The 21,456-nt window shown below is 46.0% G+C and overlaps 1 protein-coding gene across 3 annotated transcripts in view; it reads right to left on the reverse strand.

Moving 5' to 3' along the window:
- LOC147672942 (nuclear receptor subfamily 2 group C member 2-like) overlaps positions 1-21,456 on the reverse strand; it is a 343,617-nt gene that overhangs the window by 57,872 nt on the left and 264,289 nt on the right. For all 3 annotated transcript variants that reach the window (XM_086947899.1, XM_086947900.1, XM_086947898.1), the window contains exon 10: positions 19,407-19,528. In XM_086947899.1, the coding sequence (XP_086804025.1) occupies positions 19,407-19,528 (122 nt within the window). The remainder of the gene's footprint in view (positions 1-19,406; positions 19,529-21,456) is intronic.

Consider the following 21,456-nt stretch of genomic DNA (forward strand, 5'->3'; position numbering starts at 1 on the left):
AACAGGTGCGGGCCCAGGGTAGTAATATGCGACCGGAGAAATTCCATGGGGAATCCGTTAGGGCCAGGGGCCCGCCCCAGGTGCAGACCACCTAAGTGGTATTTAATTTGTCTATTGTTATGGGGGCGTCAAGTTGGTCTCTCATTAGACGAGTGAGTCGCGGAGGGGGGAATATCCTGAAGGTACTCTGCGATGAGAACCTCCGAAAGCTGTTCCGGTGGCGTATATAATGCAGAGAAATAACGTGCAAATTCGACTGCCCCGGGAGAGGAGTGAAGGGCACTGCAGGTCCTCAGATGGTCAGAATAGCGGCTGGGGACCGTCCTGCTTGACAGAGCCTATGTAGCATTTTGCTTGACTTATCACCCCATTGATAGACCCTGTGCAGCGTCCATGAGATGTTGCTGTAACTGCTGTTGAACTTTAAGTAAGTTGTGCCGGAGGGAAGGACTGGGATCCTGTAGGTATTGGGCCTCAAGGAAGATATGGTGAGCTTCTAATTCCGCTTGTTGGGCAGAGTGCTTCTGTCTCTCATTTGTGCTGCAACTGATATCCACCCCCCGGAGAGTGGGGTTTAAGGCTTCCCAGAGGGTTTTTCTGGATGAGTCGGAGGCTGCGTTTAAATCTAGGTATTCCCGAATCGTCCCGGCGAGTGTCTCTTGATACTCGGGATTCCAAAGATGCCATGGGGACATTCGCCACCTAAACGGAGGCTTGCAGAAATGTAAATGGAGTTTATCAAGAACCGGGGAGTGGTCTGACAGTCCCCTGGGGAGGTCAGAGACCTGCAAGAATCTATGTATGTACTTACGTGGTGTAAATAGATAGTCTAGCCGGGATAAGGAACCATAAACAGGGGACAGATAGGCGTAACCTGCCTCTGCAGGGTGATATTTCCGCCATACGCCGGACCATCCTAAAGTACTGTCTAAATTGATTCATTTGGAGCGTCTCCGTTGGGGGTCCAGGACCAAGCCCATGCTTTCTGTCCAATCATGACATAACGTCATTCCGGTCCCTCCCCCAAATGGGCCAGGCCATCCTGAAGCTCACCCAATAGGCGAATAATTTTGCCAACAAAGGCAGAGCCCAAGGGGGGTGGACACAAAAGCTGCCAATGCGGATACGTTCACCATAAAGAGTTCCAGCTACCAGAATACATCTCCCCCCGGGATCCACCCATTGCTTCACGGGGAGCGAAAGGGATACGGCGATGAACCAGTATATCTGTCCCCCGGGAACACTGTGTAAACCCTGCATGGTAGAATAGCTGGTATCCACACCTGGCCAGGCAAGGGGCCTTGGTACCCAATAAGTGGGTCTCCTGCAGAAGAAGAATGTAGGTGTCATTACACTTGGCCTGGCGAAGGATGGCACTCCGTTTGATTATGTTGAGTAGCCCCCAATGTTCCATGTTGCCATAGTCAAATCTCCCAGTGGGGGAGGGGGCACTAGCCTGGGCCGTCATCCATTGTGCATATGTGTAGCGTGAGTATCAGATCTAACTGGAATGGAGTTGCATGTCTACGCGAATGTAAGAACCAAAAATAACATGAATAACCAAGTACCCCCCACACCCCCAATACTGCCTAAAACGAGGAGTATCTGTCGCAGCGAGGAGCACACCTTGCCCCCAACGGGGGAACCAGGAGTCCCCCCCCCCTAATGGATCATAACATATCCCCGAAACTTTAAAATGGGGTGCGTATGTCCAGGGTGGGACAGTTACTGAGCATGTTGGCCAAACTGGCCCAGTGCAGGTGTAGGTGATGTAAGGAAAATGTTTCTCAATCAGCAGAGACCAAGACTCTAAGAGTCCAGTAATAGGTAAACTCCAGATGCCCGCTCCGGGCTGGAGGAGAGTCGAGCAGATCCGGATCTATATAGCCACTTTGATTTTGTCCTTCTAGATCAGTTTTTCTGTGAACCTTGGGAGGAGTCAGACTCCAGCGGCGGCGGAGAACAAGGTTTCAGATGTGTTCGCTCATCAGTCCAGGCAAACAGCGCTTAAGGCGTACCAAAGATGTGAGATTTGGAATTGTATTGCACTCGTAGTCTGGTGGGATATAGGAGTGTATATTGGATGTTGAGATCGCGCAGCCATCACTTTGCTACCATGAAGGACTGTCGTTGCTGTTGGACCAGGTGGGTGTAGTCTGGGAATATCATTATAGTAGAATCAAAGGTCAGCTTGTCTCTGCATACTCTGGCAAATTGCAGAATTTCAACTCTATCTAAATAGTTAAGCAATTTGGCGATGACTGGCTGCATGCGTTCCCCCGGGAGGGGGGGAGGGTGGGGGGGAGAGTTTCTTCATTAAGGCCCGATGAGCTCTTTCGCCCACAAAGCAGGAGGATAACATATCATCCGGGAGGAGATCCTTGAGCCACTGGGTGAGAAAACGGTTTATAGAGGTGCCCTCACAGCCCTCCGGAAAACCTACAAAATGGAGGTTGTTACGCCTGGCCTCGACCCGAGATGCCAGCTCCAGGTAAATCACTGTTAGTTTGTTGACGCGCTGTTGTATAGTGGTCACCGTATTTTCGACAGATGAGACCTGTGTCTCCGCTTCAGTGATGCAATCCACAGCCTTTCATAGGTCCGGACGAAGGAAGGAGACTTCGGATCCCACTGCGCCAATCTTGGCATCCAGGGTGTCCCTAGCCTCTATGATGCCCGCCAAGAGCACCGCGTTGTCTTGGGATGGTCAAGAGTACCTGACCCACTAGGTTGGTATTTCCCACCGTTGGCCCGGGAGACAGTCTATCGGAGAACCTAAGCAAGTCCTCAGAGGGGGCTCCCTGTACCCCAAAGATGATGATGGAGGCCAAGGTGTGTCGTGAATCCATCTCAGCAGGGGGGAATCAGGCCGTCCCTATGCCACAAGCCGCACTGAGCCTAGCCCAGCCGCGGCCAGTGACGGCCTGCCAAGTAGGCCCCCCTACTGGGACCAAACTCACCGGACCACCAGCCTGCCTCGTACCCAGTCCCGCCGTCCACAGACCAGGCCGTGCCACCAAATGCAATCTCAACACGCCAGTCCTCCTACAGCTCACAACAGAATATGGGCCCAGCAGAGGTTCTAGTATCCTATTTAATTTTTTTATATATATATTTTATTTTTAGTAAGGGCACATAAATTCATATTCAAATAATCATTCCGAGAGATTCCGTAGAAAACTAAACAAAAGAATAAGAATGTATACATTTTGTGCTATCATTACACTCATGTATATAGGGCCTTTTTCTCAATACATTATTACTCTTTTTGAGAGGTAATTATTACATTGGAGGATAAAAAGACAAAAAGAGGGAGCAGAGAAAGAAAATAAGTTAAAAAAACCTGCACGCCATAACAACATTATTTTTATATACAGAATTTCAGTTCGCTATTATTTCAAGGGTCCCCAGCCTCCTCCTTCCACCGATAAATTGGAGCCCTTTATTGTTTTGCCCAGCTTTTTGGCCTTTCAACCTTTTCTTTCATAAATTCCTTTCTCCAGGTTTAAAGTGGAGAGAAGCCGGGCAAGCCATTGTGAAAAAGATGGGGCCACCGGGTCTAGCCAGGCTGTAGCAATACAGATCTTAGCCACTGCCATTGCCAAGAAAATTAACTATGGTTGTGCACCGTCAGATCTTGTGCTACTGACCCCCAGTAACATCACTTCAGGATTTAAGGCCACATTAACCTTCAATGTTAGGTCTAAAAACTGTTCTATTCTTTTTCTAAGAGAGTCCAGCTGTGGACAAGTTGAAAACATATGTACCACATCTGCACGAGCACATTTACAGCAGGAACAACTAACGCCTACAGACCCGCCCCATTTTGCTATATTATCAGGTGTAGAATACAAATCTAAAATCGTTTTAAAGTGCTGCGCCGGTAACTTTGATGAACAGAGTATACTATGTCCTTTGTCTAAAGAATAAAGAAAGCCAGATCCTTTTATCCCAAGCCTTTGATCCCATTTTTCCGCCTGCCTATCTCAATTGTCCGGCTGCATGGCGATCAACTCCCTATAAATTCTACTAATAGTACATCCAGCTTCATTCCTCAGATTATCAATCGTGGTGTTCCTGGCTAGCCCATTTGGACCCCCTGTTTTCCTCTACAGATACCTACAAACCAGCAGGTATTTAAAAAAATGTTTCCTATCTACCCCATATCTATCCTGTAACTCTGAAAATGGAAGAGTCCAACTACATTAACTAAATCCCCCACTATACCTACCCCTAAATCTTTCCATTCTTTCATTATATAATCATGAAAGGGGCTATAGTCATTTATTCTGCCTATATAACCGTCTTGCTTTTTAAATTATTCCACACCTGACCTGCTGCCAGTAACGTCTTAAATCTTACCTTCTTGTAGTAACTAGGTTCAGTGAATCTTAAAAACAGATTTTTAGCATCCTTCCCCACCAATAGTTCGTAAATGTCTGGGACCCTCCCCTGGAAGGGGTTTCCCCCCACTAACAGACACATGTATTGTAATGCTGATGCTAAGAAATAAAATCTAACGTTTGGGGCTGATAATCCTACTTTCTCCTGAGGGAGAGACATAAACTTCATGGCATGTCTTGTCTTACCATATGCCCATATAAATCCATTTACCAAGCCATCCAACCTTTTAAACCATACTGCCTCAAATATCAATGGTATCAGAAGGCTCCCGGACCCTTTGCTGGCACGCCTGACCGCATTAACTGCCCCCCTGCACCTAACTACTGATCAGGTCCCTTACTGTCGCATGAACTCACCCCCGCGATCGTTTCTCGACGCTTTTTGGGATTCTACATAAATTTCAGGCCCCTTGCTGCCGATCCCTTTATCCTGCTGCGATACTTGTGAGACGCTGTCCTGGATTTGATACACCACTCAGGCTCCTGACCGCAGAAATTCCAAATAGCCTTTGATTGCCTTGTGACGCCCCCTTCTACCAGATTATTGATTCAGTCCCTGGGCAGTCACACATAATTCGCCGGATCCCTTCGATCTAAGCGGAGACCTTCTCGCTTTCAGCACCTGAAATGGGACAACCCCGACCTGAAGATGGTCCTCATTGGTTAAGGACCGAAACGTCGTCGACCTCCCAGCGCAAACTACAGGTGCATTCTGTTGTGGCTCCAATTGAAATTACAAATTGTATTATAGAAAGTCACTGATTTTATGTCACTTGCTGAGCTATTCACTGTAAATACTTGACTTTGCTCACCTTGCGCCATTCGTCGCTGCTCACGCCTTCACTTGAGTTGCCACACCTCACTTGTATATACTGTGCATCAAGTTCTTTTCGGGTTGTCACTCCAAGTATTTGATTATGTGCTGTATATAAGTACATGGACTTGAAAATTGCGTTCTTTGCTTGAATATCAAAACTACTAAAAAAATGTATTTTTCCAAAATCAGTTGAATAGGTGTCTCCTTTTTCTGATCCATGTAATGCTTGGTGCATACAATATAAATTGTCTTTACACTTATACCTTTTGGGATATTGTTTTATCTGTATACCTAGTACCCTAATCCCGATTGGTTTATGGGTCACACTCCTGTTTTCCCTACAAAACCCAATCCTGAGCCGCATGATTAAGATCAGTGGGCTCCGAAATTTTAAGCAGACATCTTTTTGCAGGGATGTGGAATTCGTATAGCCCGACGCCCAGGACATATTGTTTGGGGTCATTGGCAACAAGTTTTAATGTGTATTTTGTCCTTGGGACAAGTAGGCCCAACCCCCTGCAGCACAAACCCTTTGGCTGCCAGTCTGCAGTACCACATTAAGGGCCAGGGAAGGGCACTGCCCGCAGTTAAGTGAATATTTGTGTGCATATGTTAATGCTGTTCCAATTTTTATTTATGGTTCATTATTTTAAAGCCTTTATTATTAGGGTGAGCGCTCTAAGTAAACGTAAATTCTGACTGCACTACTGACAGTGGTTCCAGTATAAACTTAGGTACACACAGTTTCAAAGTTTAGCAATATGAGGCCCTACAAAATGCAAGAATGTAAATATATAAGCGGAAGCATGAAAGCAAGATTGATTCTTTGCTTTCAATATAAAATGTTCCTAAAAAAATGAAAGTAGGGAAAAAACATTTTGCTAAACTACTGTAACATTTCAGGTACCATTTCTTTGCAGCATCATTTAGTAAAATGTGTTGATGCATGCTAGTATTTCCCAAAACTATTCATATTGGAAAATCAATGTAACCAGTTTCAATAAGATTATGGGAAACAAAAAAATTAACAAGTATTGGCAAAGCCAGTAGGTCTGACATTGGTGGTCAGCTTTTTAATTTTGGCAATGTAGGACTTGGTTTGGCCTGGTTTTTGTAAAACCTTATCGATGTCAGAGCTGCCGGGCCCTCACCATTATAACAAATATTGGCAAAAGCAAAAATTGCTTTTGGTCTCAAAAAAGCACACACTGCCACATTAGTTATTGACACTGAACAAAACTACTTTGAGTGCTGATATGCTCCTTGTGAAAGAGCAGAATGCTGTCACTCACAGTGAAGCCAGCCGATACAGAGAGAGACTGTTAAGCTATACGTATGTCGTACTTTCGCGAGAGTCGCATGGGGGGGGGGGGGGGGGGGAGGGGGGTGAGAGACATGAAGCATTAAAAAAGAGTGACTTTGCCCAGTTTATGGTATAGCCTGACACTCGTCCATATGCCGCAAATATATCTAAGAGGCAGTTGAGTGAACGTGAGGGTGAAGCCAAGTAGAGCAACACATCGTCTGCATATAGCAAGATGCGTCCTTCGCACCCCATAGCCCACTTGAGTCCACAGATTACCGGATCCTGCCGTATCCATGCCGGCAGTGGTTCTAGAACTACTGCGAATAACAGCAGTGACAGAGGGCAGCCCTGCCTTGTCCACTTACCCAGGGGGAAGTCAGCCGGGATGCGTCCGTTTGCCACCACATGCGCCATGGGTTTAGTATAGAGCAGTTTCACCAATTGCCAAAATTTGAGGCCAAATCCTATGTGGTGAAGGACTGCAAAAAGAAAGGGCCATTCGGCCATGTTGAATGTCATTCGTGCATCCAGGGACAGAATGAATGCATCTTCGTCTATAGTGGATCTACGCGCCATGACACTATGGAGCTTCCTAAGATTTAATGCTGTATTGTGATTTGGCATAAATCCGGATTGATCCGGGTGAATCACCGTTTCTAGATATGGTTGTAATCGCAATGCTAACACTTTTACAAGTATTTTTGCTTCCGCATTTATGAGGGATATCGGTCTGAACGAGATGCAGTCTTGCAGTGGTTTGCTCGGTTTTTGTATTGCGACTATTGTTGCCAGACGCTTATCCCTAGGGAGTTCCCCTTTTTTTCAAACTGTTCTTGTACATGTTAAGTAGGTGTGGCATGAGAGGAGTGGCTGTCTGTTTACAGAATTCTACATTCTACCGTTTTGTCCCAGGGCTTTACCTGTATGTAGGGTATGTATCGCTTGTATAAGTTCATCTTGGGTGAGACCCACCTTCAAGGTTTGGGTTGCCGTATGGTCTAGTGTTGGCCTTTTATGTCTTTTATAAAGGCTAAATGTTCATCTATCGTAGGTGTGGCTAATGGTGTGTATATGTTCTCGTAATGGGTCGCTAATATGTCAACTATTTGTTGGTGGTCTGAGGTCGGGACTCCCTGTTTTACTTGCAGTTGAGATATCCATCTATTAGCTCTTTCCTTTTTATCTATCCATGCTAGGAGCTTGCCTGCCTTATCACCCTTTCATAAATGGTATGCTGCATGGTTGTGAGTCTGGATTTTATGTCCTCTTATGCGAAGGCCTTATATTTCTGTTGAGATAGATGTCGCCTATGTGTTGTATCATTAGTGATATCTGTGGTGTGATCAGTCTCTGCACAATCCATCTGTTGCTCTAGTGTCTGGATCTGTTGTTGCTGCATCTTTTTGTGATTTGTCACCAATGAAATAGCCTGGCCACGTAGGACTGTTTTGCATGCCTCCCCTAGCATCGTTGGCGCGGGCACTGAGTGTTCGTTTTCTGCAAAATATTGTTTTGTGGTTGTGATCAGGCCCTTCCTGATCGCTTTGTTTTTTAGATAGCCTGGGTATAATGGAAAAAGTCTGTGCCTCTCCGGGATGTAGGGTGCATAGGCGAGTGATAGCAGGATTTTCCCTAGAGCTGAATGAATGAATGAATGAATGAATGGGAAATTTGTAATGCGCCAACTTAGCCCAAGGGCATCAAGGCGCAGGGAGAGACAGAAATACAGTCTCAGAGTACCGAATACAGGATTACTAATAAGCTTGAGAGAAGATGCTGGGAAGGTTGATTGGTATATTGCAGGTGGAACATAAACCGAGATTAAATATAATGTCTCCCTTCCCATTGGCATGAGATCGCGGCAAACCTCCCTTGGTCGTCTGACCAGGACCCAGTTAGTATTAAGGGGTAACACTTCTGAATCAGGATTCCGACTCCTGTGGATCCTGAAGTGAATTCTGAGTGTGCTGCCATTTTGTAGCCCCATCTGTCTAGGGCCTTACAGGCGGAGCCCGTCAAATGTAATTCTTGTATCAGTGCCACTGCTGGCCCCTTTCGCTTGATATATTAAAAGAACCAGACCTCTCTTTATCTTATCTCCCTACCCATTTACATTCCAGGACATCACCGCGAGAGGCGTGGATCTCTATTTAGCGTCCGAGGTCTGTGAATCTATGACTGCCATAGGTACAATATTGAGTGTTACTATTGAGAGCGTAGAGGTCGTGTAATGTGTATGCTTTACTTCTAATTCGTATGTTGTGCTGTCTATTAATATGCATCTGAACAAGTTTAAACAAACATCCCTTTAACTGAACCCACTCCCCTCCCTCCTCCCTGCTTCCCTGCACGGCGGACTTTGAACTACCCGCCACCCCAACTTAGCAGAGTGCTTAGTCCCCAGAACTTTGTACTTGCGTGAGGGGGGTAGAGCTGTTTGCGATCATTCCTGGTCCCTCCCGTAGTCCTGCACTGTGCCCACGGCCTAACATATAGAGTTCAGTGATACAGGCACCACATCCTATTGGCACCGGTGAAATCAGAGCATACGCTCAGCGAGTCTGGGTCCACGTCGTTTCCACCGTAAAATATGGCGTTGTCAGGTCTTCAGGCATCCGTTCCAGTGGGGAGTGCTTTTTTTCTCTTTACACTAGCCTGTAAAAAACCAAGTCTTTCCTTCGGCCTCCACTCTCAGTTTCACTGGGAAGTGCATTGCGTTCTTGAGGTCTGATTTGCGCAGTTATTTTTTTGCATCCAGGAAATCCCGTTGTTGTTTTACCAGCGCCGTGTAGTCCGGGTACATGATTACTCTGCTGATTTCCACCTGTATGGGGGGTGCAATATGTGCTGCTTGCAGAATTGCGTCTCAGTCACGTAAGTTAAATATACGTGCAAGAATATGCCTAGGTGTGGCGCCCAAACAGGGTCTTCCGCCAGGTATTCGATGGGCACGTTCTACAGAGAAGAAGCTGGACAGTCCACAGGGCTGCAGTTTGGTTTTGATGAGTTCTTCCACAAAGAGGTCGATATCCGGCCCCTTCACACTTTCGAGCACTCCCACCAAGTGAACATTATTGCGTCGAAAGCGGAATTCCTGGTCATCAAGTTTAGCCTCCATTTGTGTATGTGCTCTTCCCAGATTTCGGACTTGCTGCTGCAACGTCGCCTTGTCAGTGGAAGGAGCAGCTTTCATGGATTCAACCTCTGTCACTTCGTACTGATTTTGGAAACATCCACTCGTAGCAGCGTGATGTCGGTGGATATAGTGCCAATTGACGTTTGCATCTGGTTCGGCTCTCATTCATGCTGCATCTGGTATCGCGGCACCCGTCCCGCGCCGGCACCCCACAACGGGGCTCTCCGATTCTCGCCGCCGTCCTCAGTGTCAGCTGCGCAGCGCTACTTGAGGCCCTGACCCACAATTGCTGCGCAGGCCGCAGTCCCTTCACACAGGGCTGTTCTCTTCCGTACGTTCGTAGTCCTGTAGGGTTATCTCTTTAGGTTTTGAAGACTGAGAGCCATCATCGCTGCCCGTTTGCGTCTCTGGGGCAGGCGGTCTATCCCCTCTGTAGGCATATTTTTAAAAATTATTTAGTTGCGTGGCACGCTGGCCTCTTCCTCCCATATAGTCCGGATCGACTGATGGTTCTACTGATGCTGCTGCGGGTTAGACAGTAATCACTGCTGCCTGACTGCGTAAAGAACTTTTACACACGGCGTTTCGGTTTTCCTGCTCCCCACGGCCGTCGGTGCTTAATGTTTATAGTGTATGTGTTCTACCCATAAACTCCGGGGCAATACTGTGCTCCTACGAGTGCTGGTTTACTTTTGGCAGGCTTGGATGGTCTTTCACAGCCGATCTGTACTTTCTCACAGCCCTTATTTGCTCCCCTTGGTGAGGGTTTCAGACGCGATGCACCCCTGAGCATGGACGTTTTCACCCCGGTGTGTGCGTGTGGTCTCCTTCGAAGTAAGGAGGCCACCTGTAGTTGTTGGTCTCTCACCTTCGGGCTGTGGCTGGACTGCGCGTTGTGTTGAACACACTCCATTGTGGGCCTCTGTGGGCCTTCACTGGTTCTTCATTAGTCGCCGGTGCGGCACAGAATGTGGGCGCGGTCTTTAATTTGGGGTTTGTTATGGTATGTGTCTACCAGCAGACGCTCCGTTGCTCGCGCTACGTCTGGGTCCTAAATCGAGTCGCCAGGATTATGGCACCACTCCCAATGTTTTCTGTGAGGGCAGCTACGGGGAGCTGTCTCTTTCTGATCTCTTTCAGCTCGCCCTTTTCTTGCAGAACCCGGTGTTGCAGCATTTAATCAGCAGGTCTCTTTCTGATCTCTTTCAGCTCGCCCTTATCTTGCAGAACCCGGTGTTGCAGCATTTAATCAGCACCGGCACCCGCCGCTCAGCTCTTTGTCCCCCGCTGCCGGTCCTCGTGTTAGCTGCGCTGCGTTTATGTGCGGCCCTGACTCACGATCGCTGCTTAGGCCGCAGTCTCATTATACGACCCTGGTCTCGTCCGGGTGGCTGTAGCATTTCCAAGTCTGCTCCTGTGGATGCCGAATCGGGCCAGCACCCTATTCTGGTGTCTGATTCTGTGCTCCGTCTGGGTCCCCTATTCAAGGCACTGGGGGTACGTCACCTCTTAATTTTTTTTCTCCTGGGTAAGGGACAATGGAAAGCCTTCTCCGTCCGACCTTCTCCAGTCGGCTCTCATTCATGCTGCATCTGGTATCGCTGCACTCGTCCCGCGCCGGCACCCCACAACGCGGCTCTCCGATTCTTGCCGCCGTCCTCAGTGTCAGCTGCGCAGCGCTACTTGAGGCCCTGGCCCACAATTGCTGCGCAGGCCGCAGTCCCTTCACACAGGGCTGTTCTCTTCCGTACGTTCGTAGTGCTCCCAAATCAGCATCAATCAAAGCTGCAACATTCCGGTGCCTGCTCCCGTGTCTGAATTTTACGGTGTTGTCGGATTTATGCGAGGATTTATGGGGAGAGACGCTGTTGATCGCGGAGCTCTCCTAAGCTGCAGCCATCTTCGTCTGCTGCTAGCCACGCCCCCCATGCTGTTTATTGATATTATCTCGATCTGTATGTTCTTCTGTCTAGTTCGAATTGCTAGTATGCGCCCTGATCACTCCCTACACTTATAGCATTCCTCCTTTTGTGTCAAATATTTCTCAGTGACCTTGGCTAAAACCACATCCCCTATTGCTGCTTTAGCTAAGGCAAGTTTCTTCAGGATACCCTTAATATTGTCTCCGGACTCTATTTCCCTAACTAAATCCTCTTCCACTGCTCTTAGTCCTTGGTATAATTCATTTAACTGTTGGCGTTGATTTCTAGAGCGGCGTAAGCTAAAGCTTAGTGTCTCTCCATGGATACCTGCCTTGAGAGCATCACACACACTACCAGTTTGAGCACTCCCTCTAGTATATCCCAGGAATTCTTCTATCCATTTTTTCATATCGGTGATGTACCCTTCGTCCACTAGCAGTCCCCTTTCAAAAGTCCAGCTCTGTGCGGCCTTCTCGCCCCTAATCTTTAGTATCTCCAAGACTAGAGGATTGTGATCTGACATTATTTGGGGATATGTCAGATGCAGCATTTCGAAATTACACCCTAGGAAACAGTGTGCTGTGGGGCGCCGAAAAATAAGTACTTCCTGATTCAGATTCTGCCGTTTTTAACTCTCTCCGTGTATCTACTAATCCATTACCTTCAGCCAAGTGGGACAAAGCCCTAGGCTTTCAGCCTGTTTATAGTCCCGGGCTGCCACCCCAGCACACTCCAATCCCGTTGATGTTCAAATTCCCACACATTATAATGGGGGTCAGCCATCCTGCTAATTCTAAATTCAAAAAAGTCAAAAGCCTCAGGGTCGTCCCCCGCTGGTCCATATATCGAACATACAGTAAATGAAAAAGTAGACGTATGTAACTCTACCATGACCCACCGCCCATATTTATCACCCAATTGCTTCTTGCAAACGATCTCTTTTCCCCGGGTTAAGATGGCAACTCCCCTAGTTCTAGTGCCCTGTAAGGTGTGTGCTATAAGGTTATATCCTAATTGATCTAAAACTTTTATTCTGTTCCCATTGTATGTGTCTCCTGGAGACAAACGATATCAGACCGCAACTTTTTCAAATCTTCCGCCACCCTGCCTCGTTTTCTAGGGTCATTTAACCCACAGATATTAACTGAGGTTATCCTTAAGTTTGCCATGATAATTTTTTATCCTTTCTATGTCTTGGAAAAACCGCCTTCTTACATTAATTACAGCCTTCTTATTCCTCTTTACCCAGAATCTGGTTTCAGCTTTTATCTGGAATCTCCCTAGTGTCTGCTGTGCCCCATTACCTCCCCTGCCCACCCCTTCCTCCCGCTTCACCCTTCCTCCTCCCCTCTCCCCAAAGACTCACCCTTCCCTGAGTCCCTCCCTCCCCCTGATGGAGCAAGGTTTCGCACATTAAGCGACTTGCTTGTATGCATGAACCTTGAATAACCCTAATTTACTAATCAACCTGTTTGTCTTACTAATTTTGCACCTTTCTACACTACATGATGCGTCCCAGTGAAGCTCGCCTTTGTGTTTATTAATTGTAATCCGCTTGCAGTAAAATGGCCGCTGCTACGCGGGAATTTAGTCTGCGCATGCGTCGGTCATGCGCATGTGATGTGACATACTCGCAGTTCTGGTGGGAATTTGTTGCTCATGCGCAATGCAATTAAGATGGCTGCTCTGTGTTCTCACATGCTCTAAGCTTGCATTGCCGCTTTTGCAAAGCTGTCTGTTCTGCACTTACCCTAATGCAATAGTTATTATAAAGTAAGGGATATAGTTTAGCCAGTCATAGTAAACAGTGTAATCTTTTATTCTGTGTTTCTAAATTGTTTTCACTTGCTTTTCATGTATCGTATTCTTTGGACCTGAGAGGTGCTTACTACCCCACCTTGGAAGCCCGTATGGTACCAGTCACCTGATGGGGAAAAAGAAACCCATGCAGCAGTGGAACCCAGCCAGCTGGCAGCCTCGCCCAAGATGCTCCTGGGAACCTGAACAAACCTAGCCGGAGAGGCTGATCTGTACCTGAATTTATTACATTTGTAATAAACTGCTGTATACCCTATTGTTTTCTGTAAGCATATGCCATGGGAAACTAGTATGTAAGGGGTGGGTACGAAAAATGAATATTAAGCCTGAGAAAGTCTAAAATTTAGGTGGTGTGATGGCTTAACCTCCTCCTTTGTCCAATCAGAATCCAGGATCCTTACACTTGCAACATTGAGGGGTGGCACACTGACGCGAAAAACAGTATAACTAGCCTAGGTTTAGCTAGAGAATTTGTCCGACTTGTCCGAATAGCTGACCTGTCACTGACCCAACGCACTCTATAGGTGACTGATACAGAGAGCTGCGGAGCACTCTATTCGAATTTCCACAGACCCACTCGGGGTTCTGGGAAACCTTAAGTGCTTGCGAAGCACTTTGCTGGGAGGTTAGAAAACCCAATCGGGGTTATTGGCAGATTCCTTGCAGAGAGGGAGTATCGCAGGCTTTGCAACCGAAGCTGCGGGTGTTGGTCGTACCCTTTGGTGAACCCGGTCCTGATCCAAATTCTGGGGTTATCCTGTCCTGACTGTCCATGAGCTGTACCTGCTTGCCTACTGGCAATCTAAGTCCTTGAGGGTCCTTTCCCGTCTTTCCAAACTGACCCGTGGCCAGGGTTAGTCTTCACTCTATCCTAGGTAAATATAAAATCTGCGTGGGTGTTTGTTTATCTAAATTTGCCTTCCTAACGCCTCGAATAAAGCATAATTGCATATGTTCTTTTTTTCCCCTGTCTCTTTATAAATGAGATTTTCATGCAAAATACTAAATCGTTTTGCATATATAGTTTATGTTCCATTCTTAACATCCCTATAGAGAATAAGCACATCTGGATAAATCAAATTGCATAAGTTTCATTTCCTCTGAACCGTTAGTGAATTTCGAAAGTCTACTTTGATTAGTATGTTCCCTTTCTTTACCCGCCTTTAGTAAAGTTGTAAAAGTCTGATGATCTAAAATAGCGTGTTCCTTATTTTTCTCCTTCCCTTTATTTTCTGATTTCTAAATGATTCTTTGCCTTATTCATAGCTATACGATATTTCTAATTCTACTTATAGACAGTTTGATCTGTGTTAATCTTCTACTCATGGCATATGATGATGATGATGATGATGATTAGATAAAGGTTTTCAAAACTTCCTGAGTCTGTGGTTATTATAAAGAGTACAAACATTTTAAATTTGTATATGGTATTGTGTTGTCTACTTATTTTGCAGCTAGCTCCTCGATCCATTGTGATCTTAGGTACCTGTGACGAGGATTGGTAAGTCAGGTACATTGAAATAAATAGAAAGGAACTGAATTGCTGGTAGTAGAGTGTAGGTTACCCGATTAATTAAGTATAAATAAATTGAATTTCATGGGCCCAAGTGTGCTTACGGTAAAATTGTTAGCCGGGTGACCTGCGCGCTCCATCACCTCCACCCAATTAGTGAGACAAACAGACCTGGTGAGATCTTGAGTGATGGCGCCAGTGTCCCCCCCCCCCCGGTCTATGCCCTCATTGGTCTATACAAAATTCTCTATTCGCTACTTCGTTATATCCCTTTATCTTTCATCATACCAATGATACATTAGCTCTGTTACTCTCATACACTCTCTACTTCCGTATATCATCCAAATACTCTTTTGTTTTAATTTCAGATGTAAAAATTCTGACGTTGTTATTATATATTGTTTTCAAACGTGCTGGATATAACAGATATGCCTCTACCCCCTGAGCTTGACACGGTTGGATCAACTGTCTTAAGCGCCAGCGCCTTTCAACAGTCACATGACAGAAGTCAGGGCACGCACTTAAATGTCTGTCCTTTGTATGTGCGTTTAGAATCCGGGCGAGCTTTGTGAAATACAGCCTCTTGCAATAGAAAGTTTCCAAAATATACTATGATGGCTCTAAATTGTTGCGCCCCCACTTGTGTGTGTCTGCCTAGAATTTTTGCGCAGGAGAGGATGGCGGTGTACTTGTTGGGCTTCCATGTCCCAGTTCCATTGTTGAAGCTCTGGAAAGGCCCCCTTCAGTAGTGTTAGGACGTAGGTTCGTATGTCGTTTCCCTCTATACCTTCTTCTATGCCCAGGATTCTTAGATTGTTGCGTCTCTGCTGGTTTTCATAATCTTCCAATTTCCATTGGATGTCTATTATCTGTTCAGCCTGGGCTTCAGTTTGATGTTGTCTTTTTGCTGCCTCATTCTCTGGTCCGGCGGTAAGTTCTTCCACAGCTGTGATCCTTTCACCCATTTCGGAGCAGGCTTTCGCGACCTTTCTGATCGCCCCTTGTAGCTTTATTGTTGCCAGACGCTTTTTTTTACCCATGTCTCTTCCTGATGCTGTTTAGTCGATTCATAGATCAATCTCAGGGTCGGCTCCTCCAAATCCTGACTGCTATGTCCTTTTCTACCGGTCGAATAGGGTTCCTCATATTCCTTTTGCGTGGCAGAATATTCCCACTTTAGGGCAGGACTACCTTGCTTCTTCAGGCCTTCCATGCCTTGTACCTGGGACGCCTGCTCCTTACTTCACCTGGAGTTTCTTTTCCTTTGAACTACTGTATCAGGCCCATCCGTCTGACTGCCAAGATCAGAGCTAGAGGATATAGAGACACTCTCAACATCAGAAACAGCCATGCTTGCCGCAGTTGGGTCTGACCCATCAGTCAAGGAAAATAACTTGTCCTCGGATCCAGGGACTCTTCAAAGGACCGGTGGCTTGCGACACGTTTTATCAAAGCCTTTGTCTTCAACCCGATCCTACTTGAAGGTAGATGGTCGTCAACCTTGGATGGGGCCAGATTCCACTCTACAGTCTGGGGTACTTCCTCCCATGGAATAGCGCCATGTTCTTGTCCAGCCCCTGCGCCTTCCCCTGTCAAAGAGATTTCATTTTCTACATTAAGATTCAATTGTTCTAATTCTGGCCCATCCCGCTTATTATTTACACCGCTGTTAGGGACCATTTCCTTGCATTGGCTTGTGGAGTGATGCTCTGCTTCCCCATCCCCTCCTACCTCAGTGATGATGCTCTTATGTCCATCAGGGGCCACCGCTGCCGCGGGGAAGAACTCAGGTATTGTCTGCTGGAGGGGGGATCCATTTTTGCCCCTCTTTCTTCCCCAGCATTGTTCTTGTTTTGGTTGGCCCCTATACCATTGCTGCCTTTATGGGCAATTTTTGACACCCCCGGAGATAATGGGCTTTGGGCCCTTGGAGTGTGTGGGGGGCATGCCAGTTTAGGTATCACGGAAGCCGATTTTAAAGCTTCTCCATTCCGGTCTCAGGTAGAGCAAACGATTTTGGGAGGCATATTTGATTTGGTGCCTTTCCCAGCCGAGAGCCACTCGTGCCGTACTGAGAGCACATCCAGGAGCTCAGCAGCGGCTCGAGTGGAGACAGAGATCCGCTCTATGGAAGCCCTCAGTGCCGCCAAAACCGTCCGTGAGCCGGCTGCCACTCGGCCCGCGTATTCACTTCAGAGGTCCAGATACACAGAATAAGCAGTGTGCGCTTTCCCCAAAGCAGGTAGGGTATTTTTAGCGCTCCACACAGCCTCAATAAACAGCATCGAGCAGTGGGTGATTCGGAGACCGCAGCGCTCTCTCCCAGGTACGCCATCTTATCTCACCAGTGCTGGGTATCGTATTTCCAGTGCAGCGGCTGTGGTGGCATGCCAGTGAATACAGAGAAAGGGGTGGGGCGGCCGCCGACCGCCATGTCCCCATGCAAGATTCCGTAATGTGCCCCGAGGCCCACCAGGTGTCAGAAAGGGCGAAGGATATGGAGTGCTGTGTAGAGTGAAGGGATAGTGCAGCACCTCCTCACTCGGCTGGTCACTGATTTACCCTCTGGGTAGGTCCCAACAGTGCTGTGGCCTCCAGGAGGGGGTGGGGGTGGGGAGGAGTCGCTCTGGAAAATAGAGGGGGAGAATGCCTGTAGGGCCGGCGTGGAGTGCTGGAGTGTCACCCAATCTTCACTGGGACCCCCACCACCGGCCAGCACTCAGATCGGGGACCCGTCAACAAGGAAGGAGTGGCCGGACCCGGCTGAGAGCCATCCCACAGCAAAGCCGGGGCACAGCACCAAATGTCACCGCTGCCCGCAAGCGAGGGGGGCCAGGAGGCAAGCCCTGCCAGAAACCCAGTTGCCACAGCCCCAGCCGGATAATGCGCCTCACCTGGGGGCCTGATCCAACCCCACTGCTCTTAACGGCACCTCAACATTTGCCAACTTCAGTTATCAAAAGCAGAAGAAAGACCAGCCATCTGACTGACCATCCTGTGATGAGAAGCCAAAGATCAGAATACCAGTTCCTGAAGGCCAATTTGCAACCACCAAAATGATGGACATCTGAAGCTTACCAACATTTATATGACTGGAGATTTGAGACCACCTCTTATTTATAAAATGTTTTGAGATATCCGGCTTTATAAGGATTATTAAGAGTTCTGTCTGTTTAAATATTTTCATAACTGATGACACCTGAGATTAGTCTAAAGGTTGCAAGTAATAATTAGGATCCCATGTTGGAGTAGTTAATCTTTTATCTGACACAGAACACTAGGAGGTTTGAGGGGGGTCTCACTGCAGAGGGAGGTTGCGCTAGAAACACACATACACATTCAATAGGACATGCACTTTAGAATGTTTGACCTTTCACAGTGGGATGCATAACCAGTGGATCTTAGAAAATATATTTCCGCCCTATAACAACTCAATTGGACTTGAAAATACTGTGGTCCAGAGCTCTGCTAAACTTGTTCATTAGAAGCTCTCTATCACATCAAGTTTCAATAGAGTGAAAATCATTCCAATGGAGAATGTGCATATAGTGGCAGATGTAGCTACCCTACAAAAGACAGAAAAACCCAACAGAAGTCACCCTATCTCACGGATAGCATGCAAATGCCTCATCCAGATGTGCAGAACTATGAAGCTAGTTTAACAAAGCAAAATGCATGAAATTTACCTAGTTATTTTTGACATGGATGTTATCAGATCAAAAGTGCTGAATAGGTGGGTAGACGAGAGTCTCAAGGAGACCCCGTGAAGACAACACTTAAACAAATGCCTCTATTTTCATTTATGTTGAACATTCTATTTTTAAGGTCAGACACCCTTGGGAAGCATTGCTTACAAGCAAATCTTTGAACAAACATTTTTGTCCATTTTTGTTCTCCACCTCCGAAGAGGGCTTTGTCAGCTTGTAAATCTATTTTACTGTGACCGGATATCAGACAGAATCCCTAATCCTAGTTCTCCAACAAAGTATTCTCACTGAATCTATTAACATTCCAGCCAGCTTCAACAGGACACAAAAAGTTAGTTACTTGTGAGTCTTTCACTGCTTTACCTTCAAAAACAAAGTGCTTGACTGACCATGCAGTGCATGATGAAAGGAAGTGGCTTTAGGAATTCCTAAAAGAACAATGTCAATTTTTATAATGTGTCACAGGCCAAGTTAGAGAATACATTTTCCTTTGTGTCAATTTTGAAATGATAAAAACAGTGGGGTTTTAGTCTAATGTACTTTGTAGCTGACTTTGCTAATGGGCTACATTTTGTAAACCAAAAAAGATAGAAAACCACTTCTTATAGGTATTGATTACGGCATCTTGGGGAGAAAATCCATGATGAAGAAATAAAGTCATTGCTATTACAATTGCATATGAACTTGCTTATGGAGGAGCACAATTCAAGCAGTTAGTCAGAGTGACACAAAGCAGTGAGTTATCCTGGCTACATAATTTAGTTTATTTTAAAATCCAACTTACCCAAGAGCTTGAAATGCAGGGATGGATCTCGCCCAATGCATGGAGAGGAAAAGCAATCGGGAGGCCGACTCACAGATATAATGTACATTCAAGTATTCCGGCATTGGACTAGGCATTGTAAGCTGTGGACAACATAAACCAATATTTAAACATCAATTCACATACATTAGATTGACAAGCAGAGGATTAGGATTATGTTTATGCAATAAATCTCAGCAGTAGAATCTAGTGAAATTGGTATAACAAGGTCTTTAATGTGTGGACCAAACTTTCGTTATGTAAACTGTTAAGAGTAGACACATTTGGAACTTCCCTCATTGATTAACTAAGCAAACTAAACATCATTTATTGCTCACAAAGAGGTGTGTGTTCCAATCAATGCAATTTCCTAACAAGGCCACAATGCATGCACTCTTTTCAACCCTATGGTTTGGGGATCCTGCTTACTCACCAGGGTTTATAAAAGGTTTGATTACGGTTATGCCATTTCTACATCCGTTTACACTGCCTATTTATGTCCTGCCCCTCTTTACTACACTGGGAAATTTACATTGGTCCCTCCTTGTATAGCAGTTGTACTAGAGCACATTTTGGTTTCTATAAAGTGTTGAATTGCTAGATTAGCATCACAGCCAATATCCAACCATTGACAATCTATCTTAAAATACAACATACTGTAGCAAACCATTCTAAAGCCTACATCTTGTTTTTCTTCTAGTGGCACGACGCAAACACCTCATCCATACTATACATTCAATAGACAATCCACAGATCCTATACATCTTGGAGTATGCATGAAGGGACATCTCGCAGAGCATAACCAAACACACCTGTTAGACTGTACATCGCCAACCTTGCATACAGTACACCCAGATAAACAGCAGGTAAGAGTGCCACATGGTACACACATGCACAACAGTTGTATACAAGAAATACACATCATACTGCATGCAGAGCTTAGATACATAGCTTACGCACATCCCAGAGAGAATGTAAAATCACAATTCAGAGCAAACAGATGATACTTCCCATGGTGTGAGCTCAATGAAAAGTTGCTTTGATGCAAAAAAGGCTAATAAGCAAAGGTTTCTGGCTAAGATTCACTTTACTGCAGAAGATCGAAGAACACATATCCATTCTCCTTTTTACGTATTCAGATCCCTATTCCTCTAACAATTCCAACCTATACTGTGACAGAATACTCACAACCACAGGATCTTAATTCCAATTGGGGAGGCTGGGACCACTGTTTAGGATCCTGGCAGGATACCATTGCTAACAGCTTTTCGGGAGCAGGATCAGAACTCATTTTCACAAGGTCTGTTGGCGTTTAGGTTGGCAAAGTGAGTATAAGATGATGGGTTAATATGCTTTCCAGATCGGCTCCAAGTCTTTTATACTATTTGCAAGCAGTCCTCTCATCACCTTTTGCGTGATAGCTGTCCTACAGATATGCACCTGGGAGTGGTTTTCAAGGAGGACCTCTATTTGTACAGATTGAGCCACTCAGAGGCTTGGTAATGAATGCCTTACATGAGCTCATCTTGTGATTACTTTGTTACAGGGCCCAAAGATCCAAGATCCTGTATTGATTGTAATTATTTTTTGTTCATTACCAAACCCAGAGTCTAGAGGGGTCCATTAAACAGGCTGTTTATCTATTTTTTTTTGTTAAAAAGCGGGCAGCTTCAAGCCTGCTTCTTGACATCAACTTGAAGGCCTCTCCTCACCTCGCTGCTCCGCAAGTTCCAAGTACACAGCTCTGTCCCAAAAGAGCTTTATGTTGTCACGCCTCGTTAAAGAACACTACTTCACAATGCAGCTCAATCCAATAGCCAGCTACCATTCCTGCTACTTGTTGAATCTACGCTTACCGTTAAACCTGTACAGTGCTCTGCTGCCTTTTCGGCTAGGTTTGTGCTATACAAATATCACATAGATTCATTTGCCATTTCATTAGCAGCAGCACTGTTTCACAGGTAGTTTATTTAATACCAACTTATTTGTGAAACTATGTTAAGCCTCACCTCCTACAACTCATACCTACAAT

This window comes from Lissotriton vulgaris (genome assembly GCF_964263255.1).
Source record: "Lissotriton vulgaris chromosome 9 unlocalized genomic scaffold, aLisVul1.2 SUPER_9_unloc_2, whole genome shotgun sequence".
Taxonomy (NCBI): domain Eukaryota; kingdom Metazoa; phylum Chordata; class Amphibia; order Caudata; family Salamandridae; genus Lissotriton; species Lissotriton vulgaris.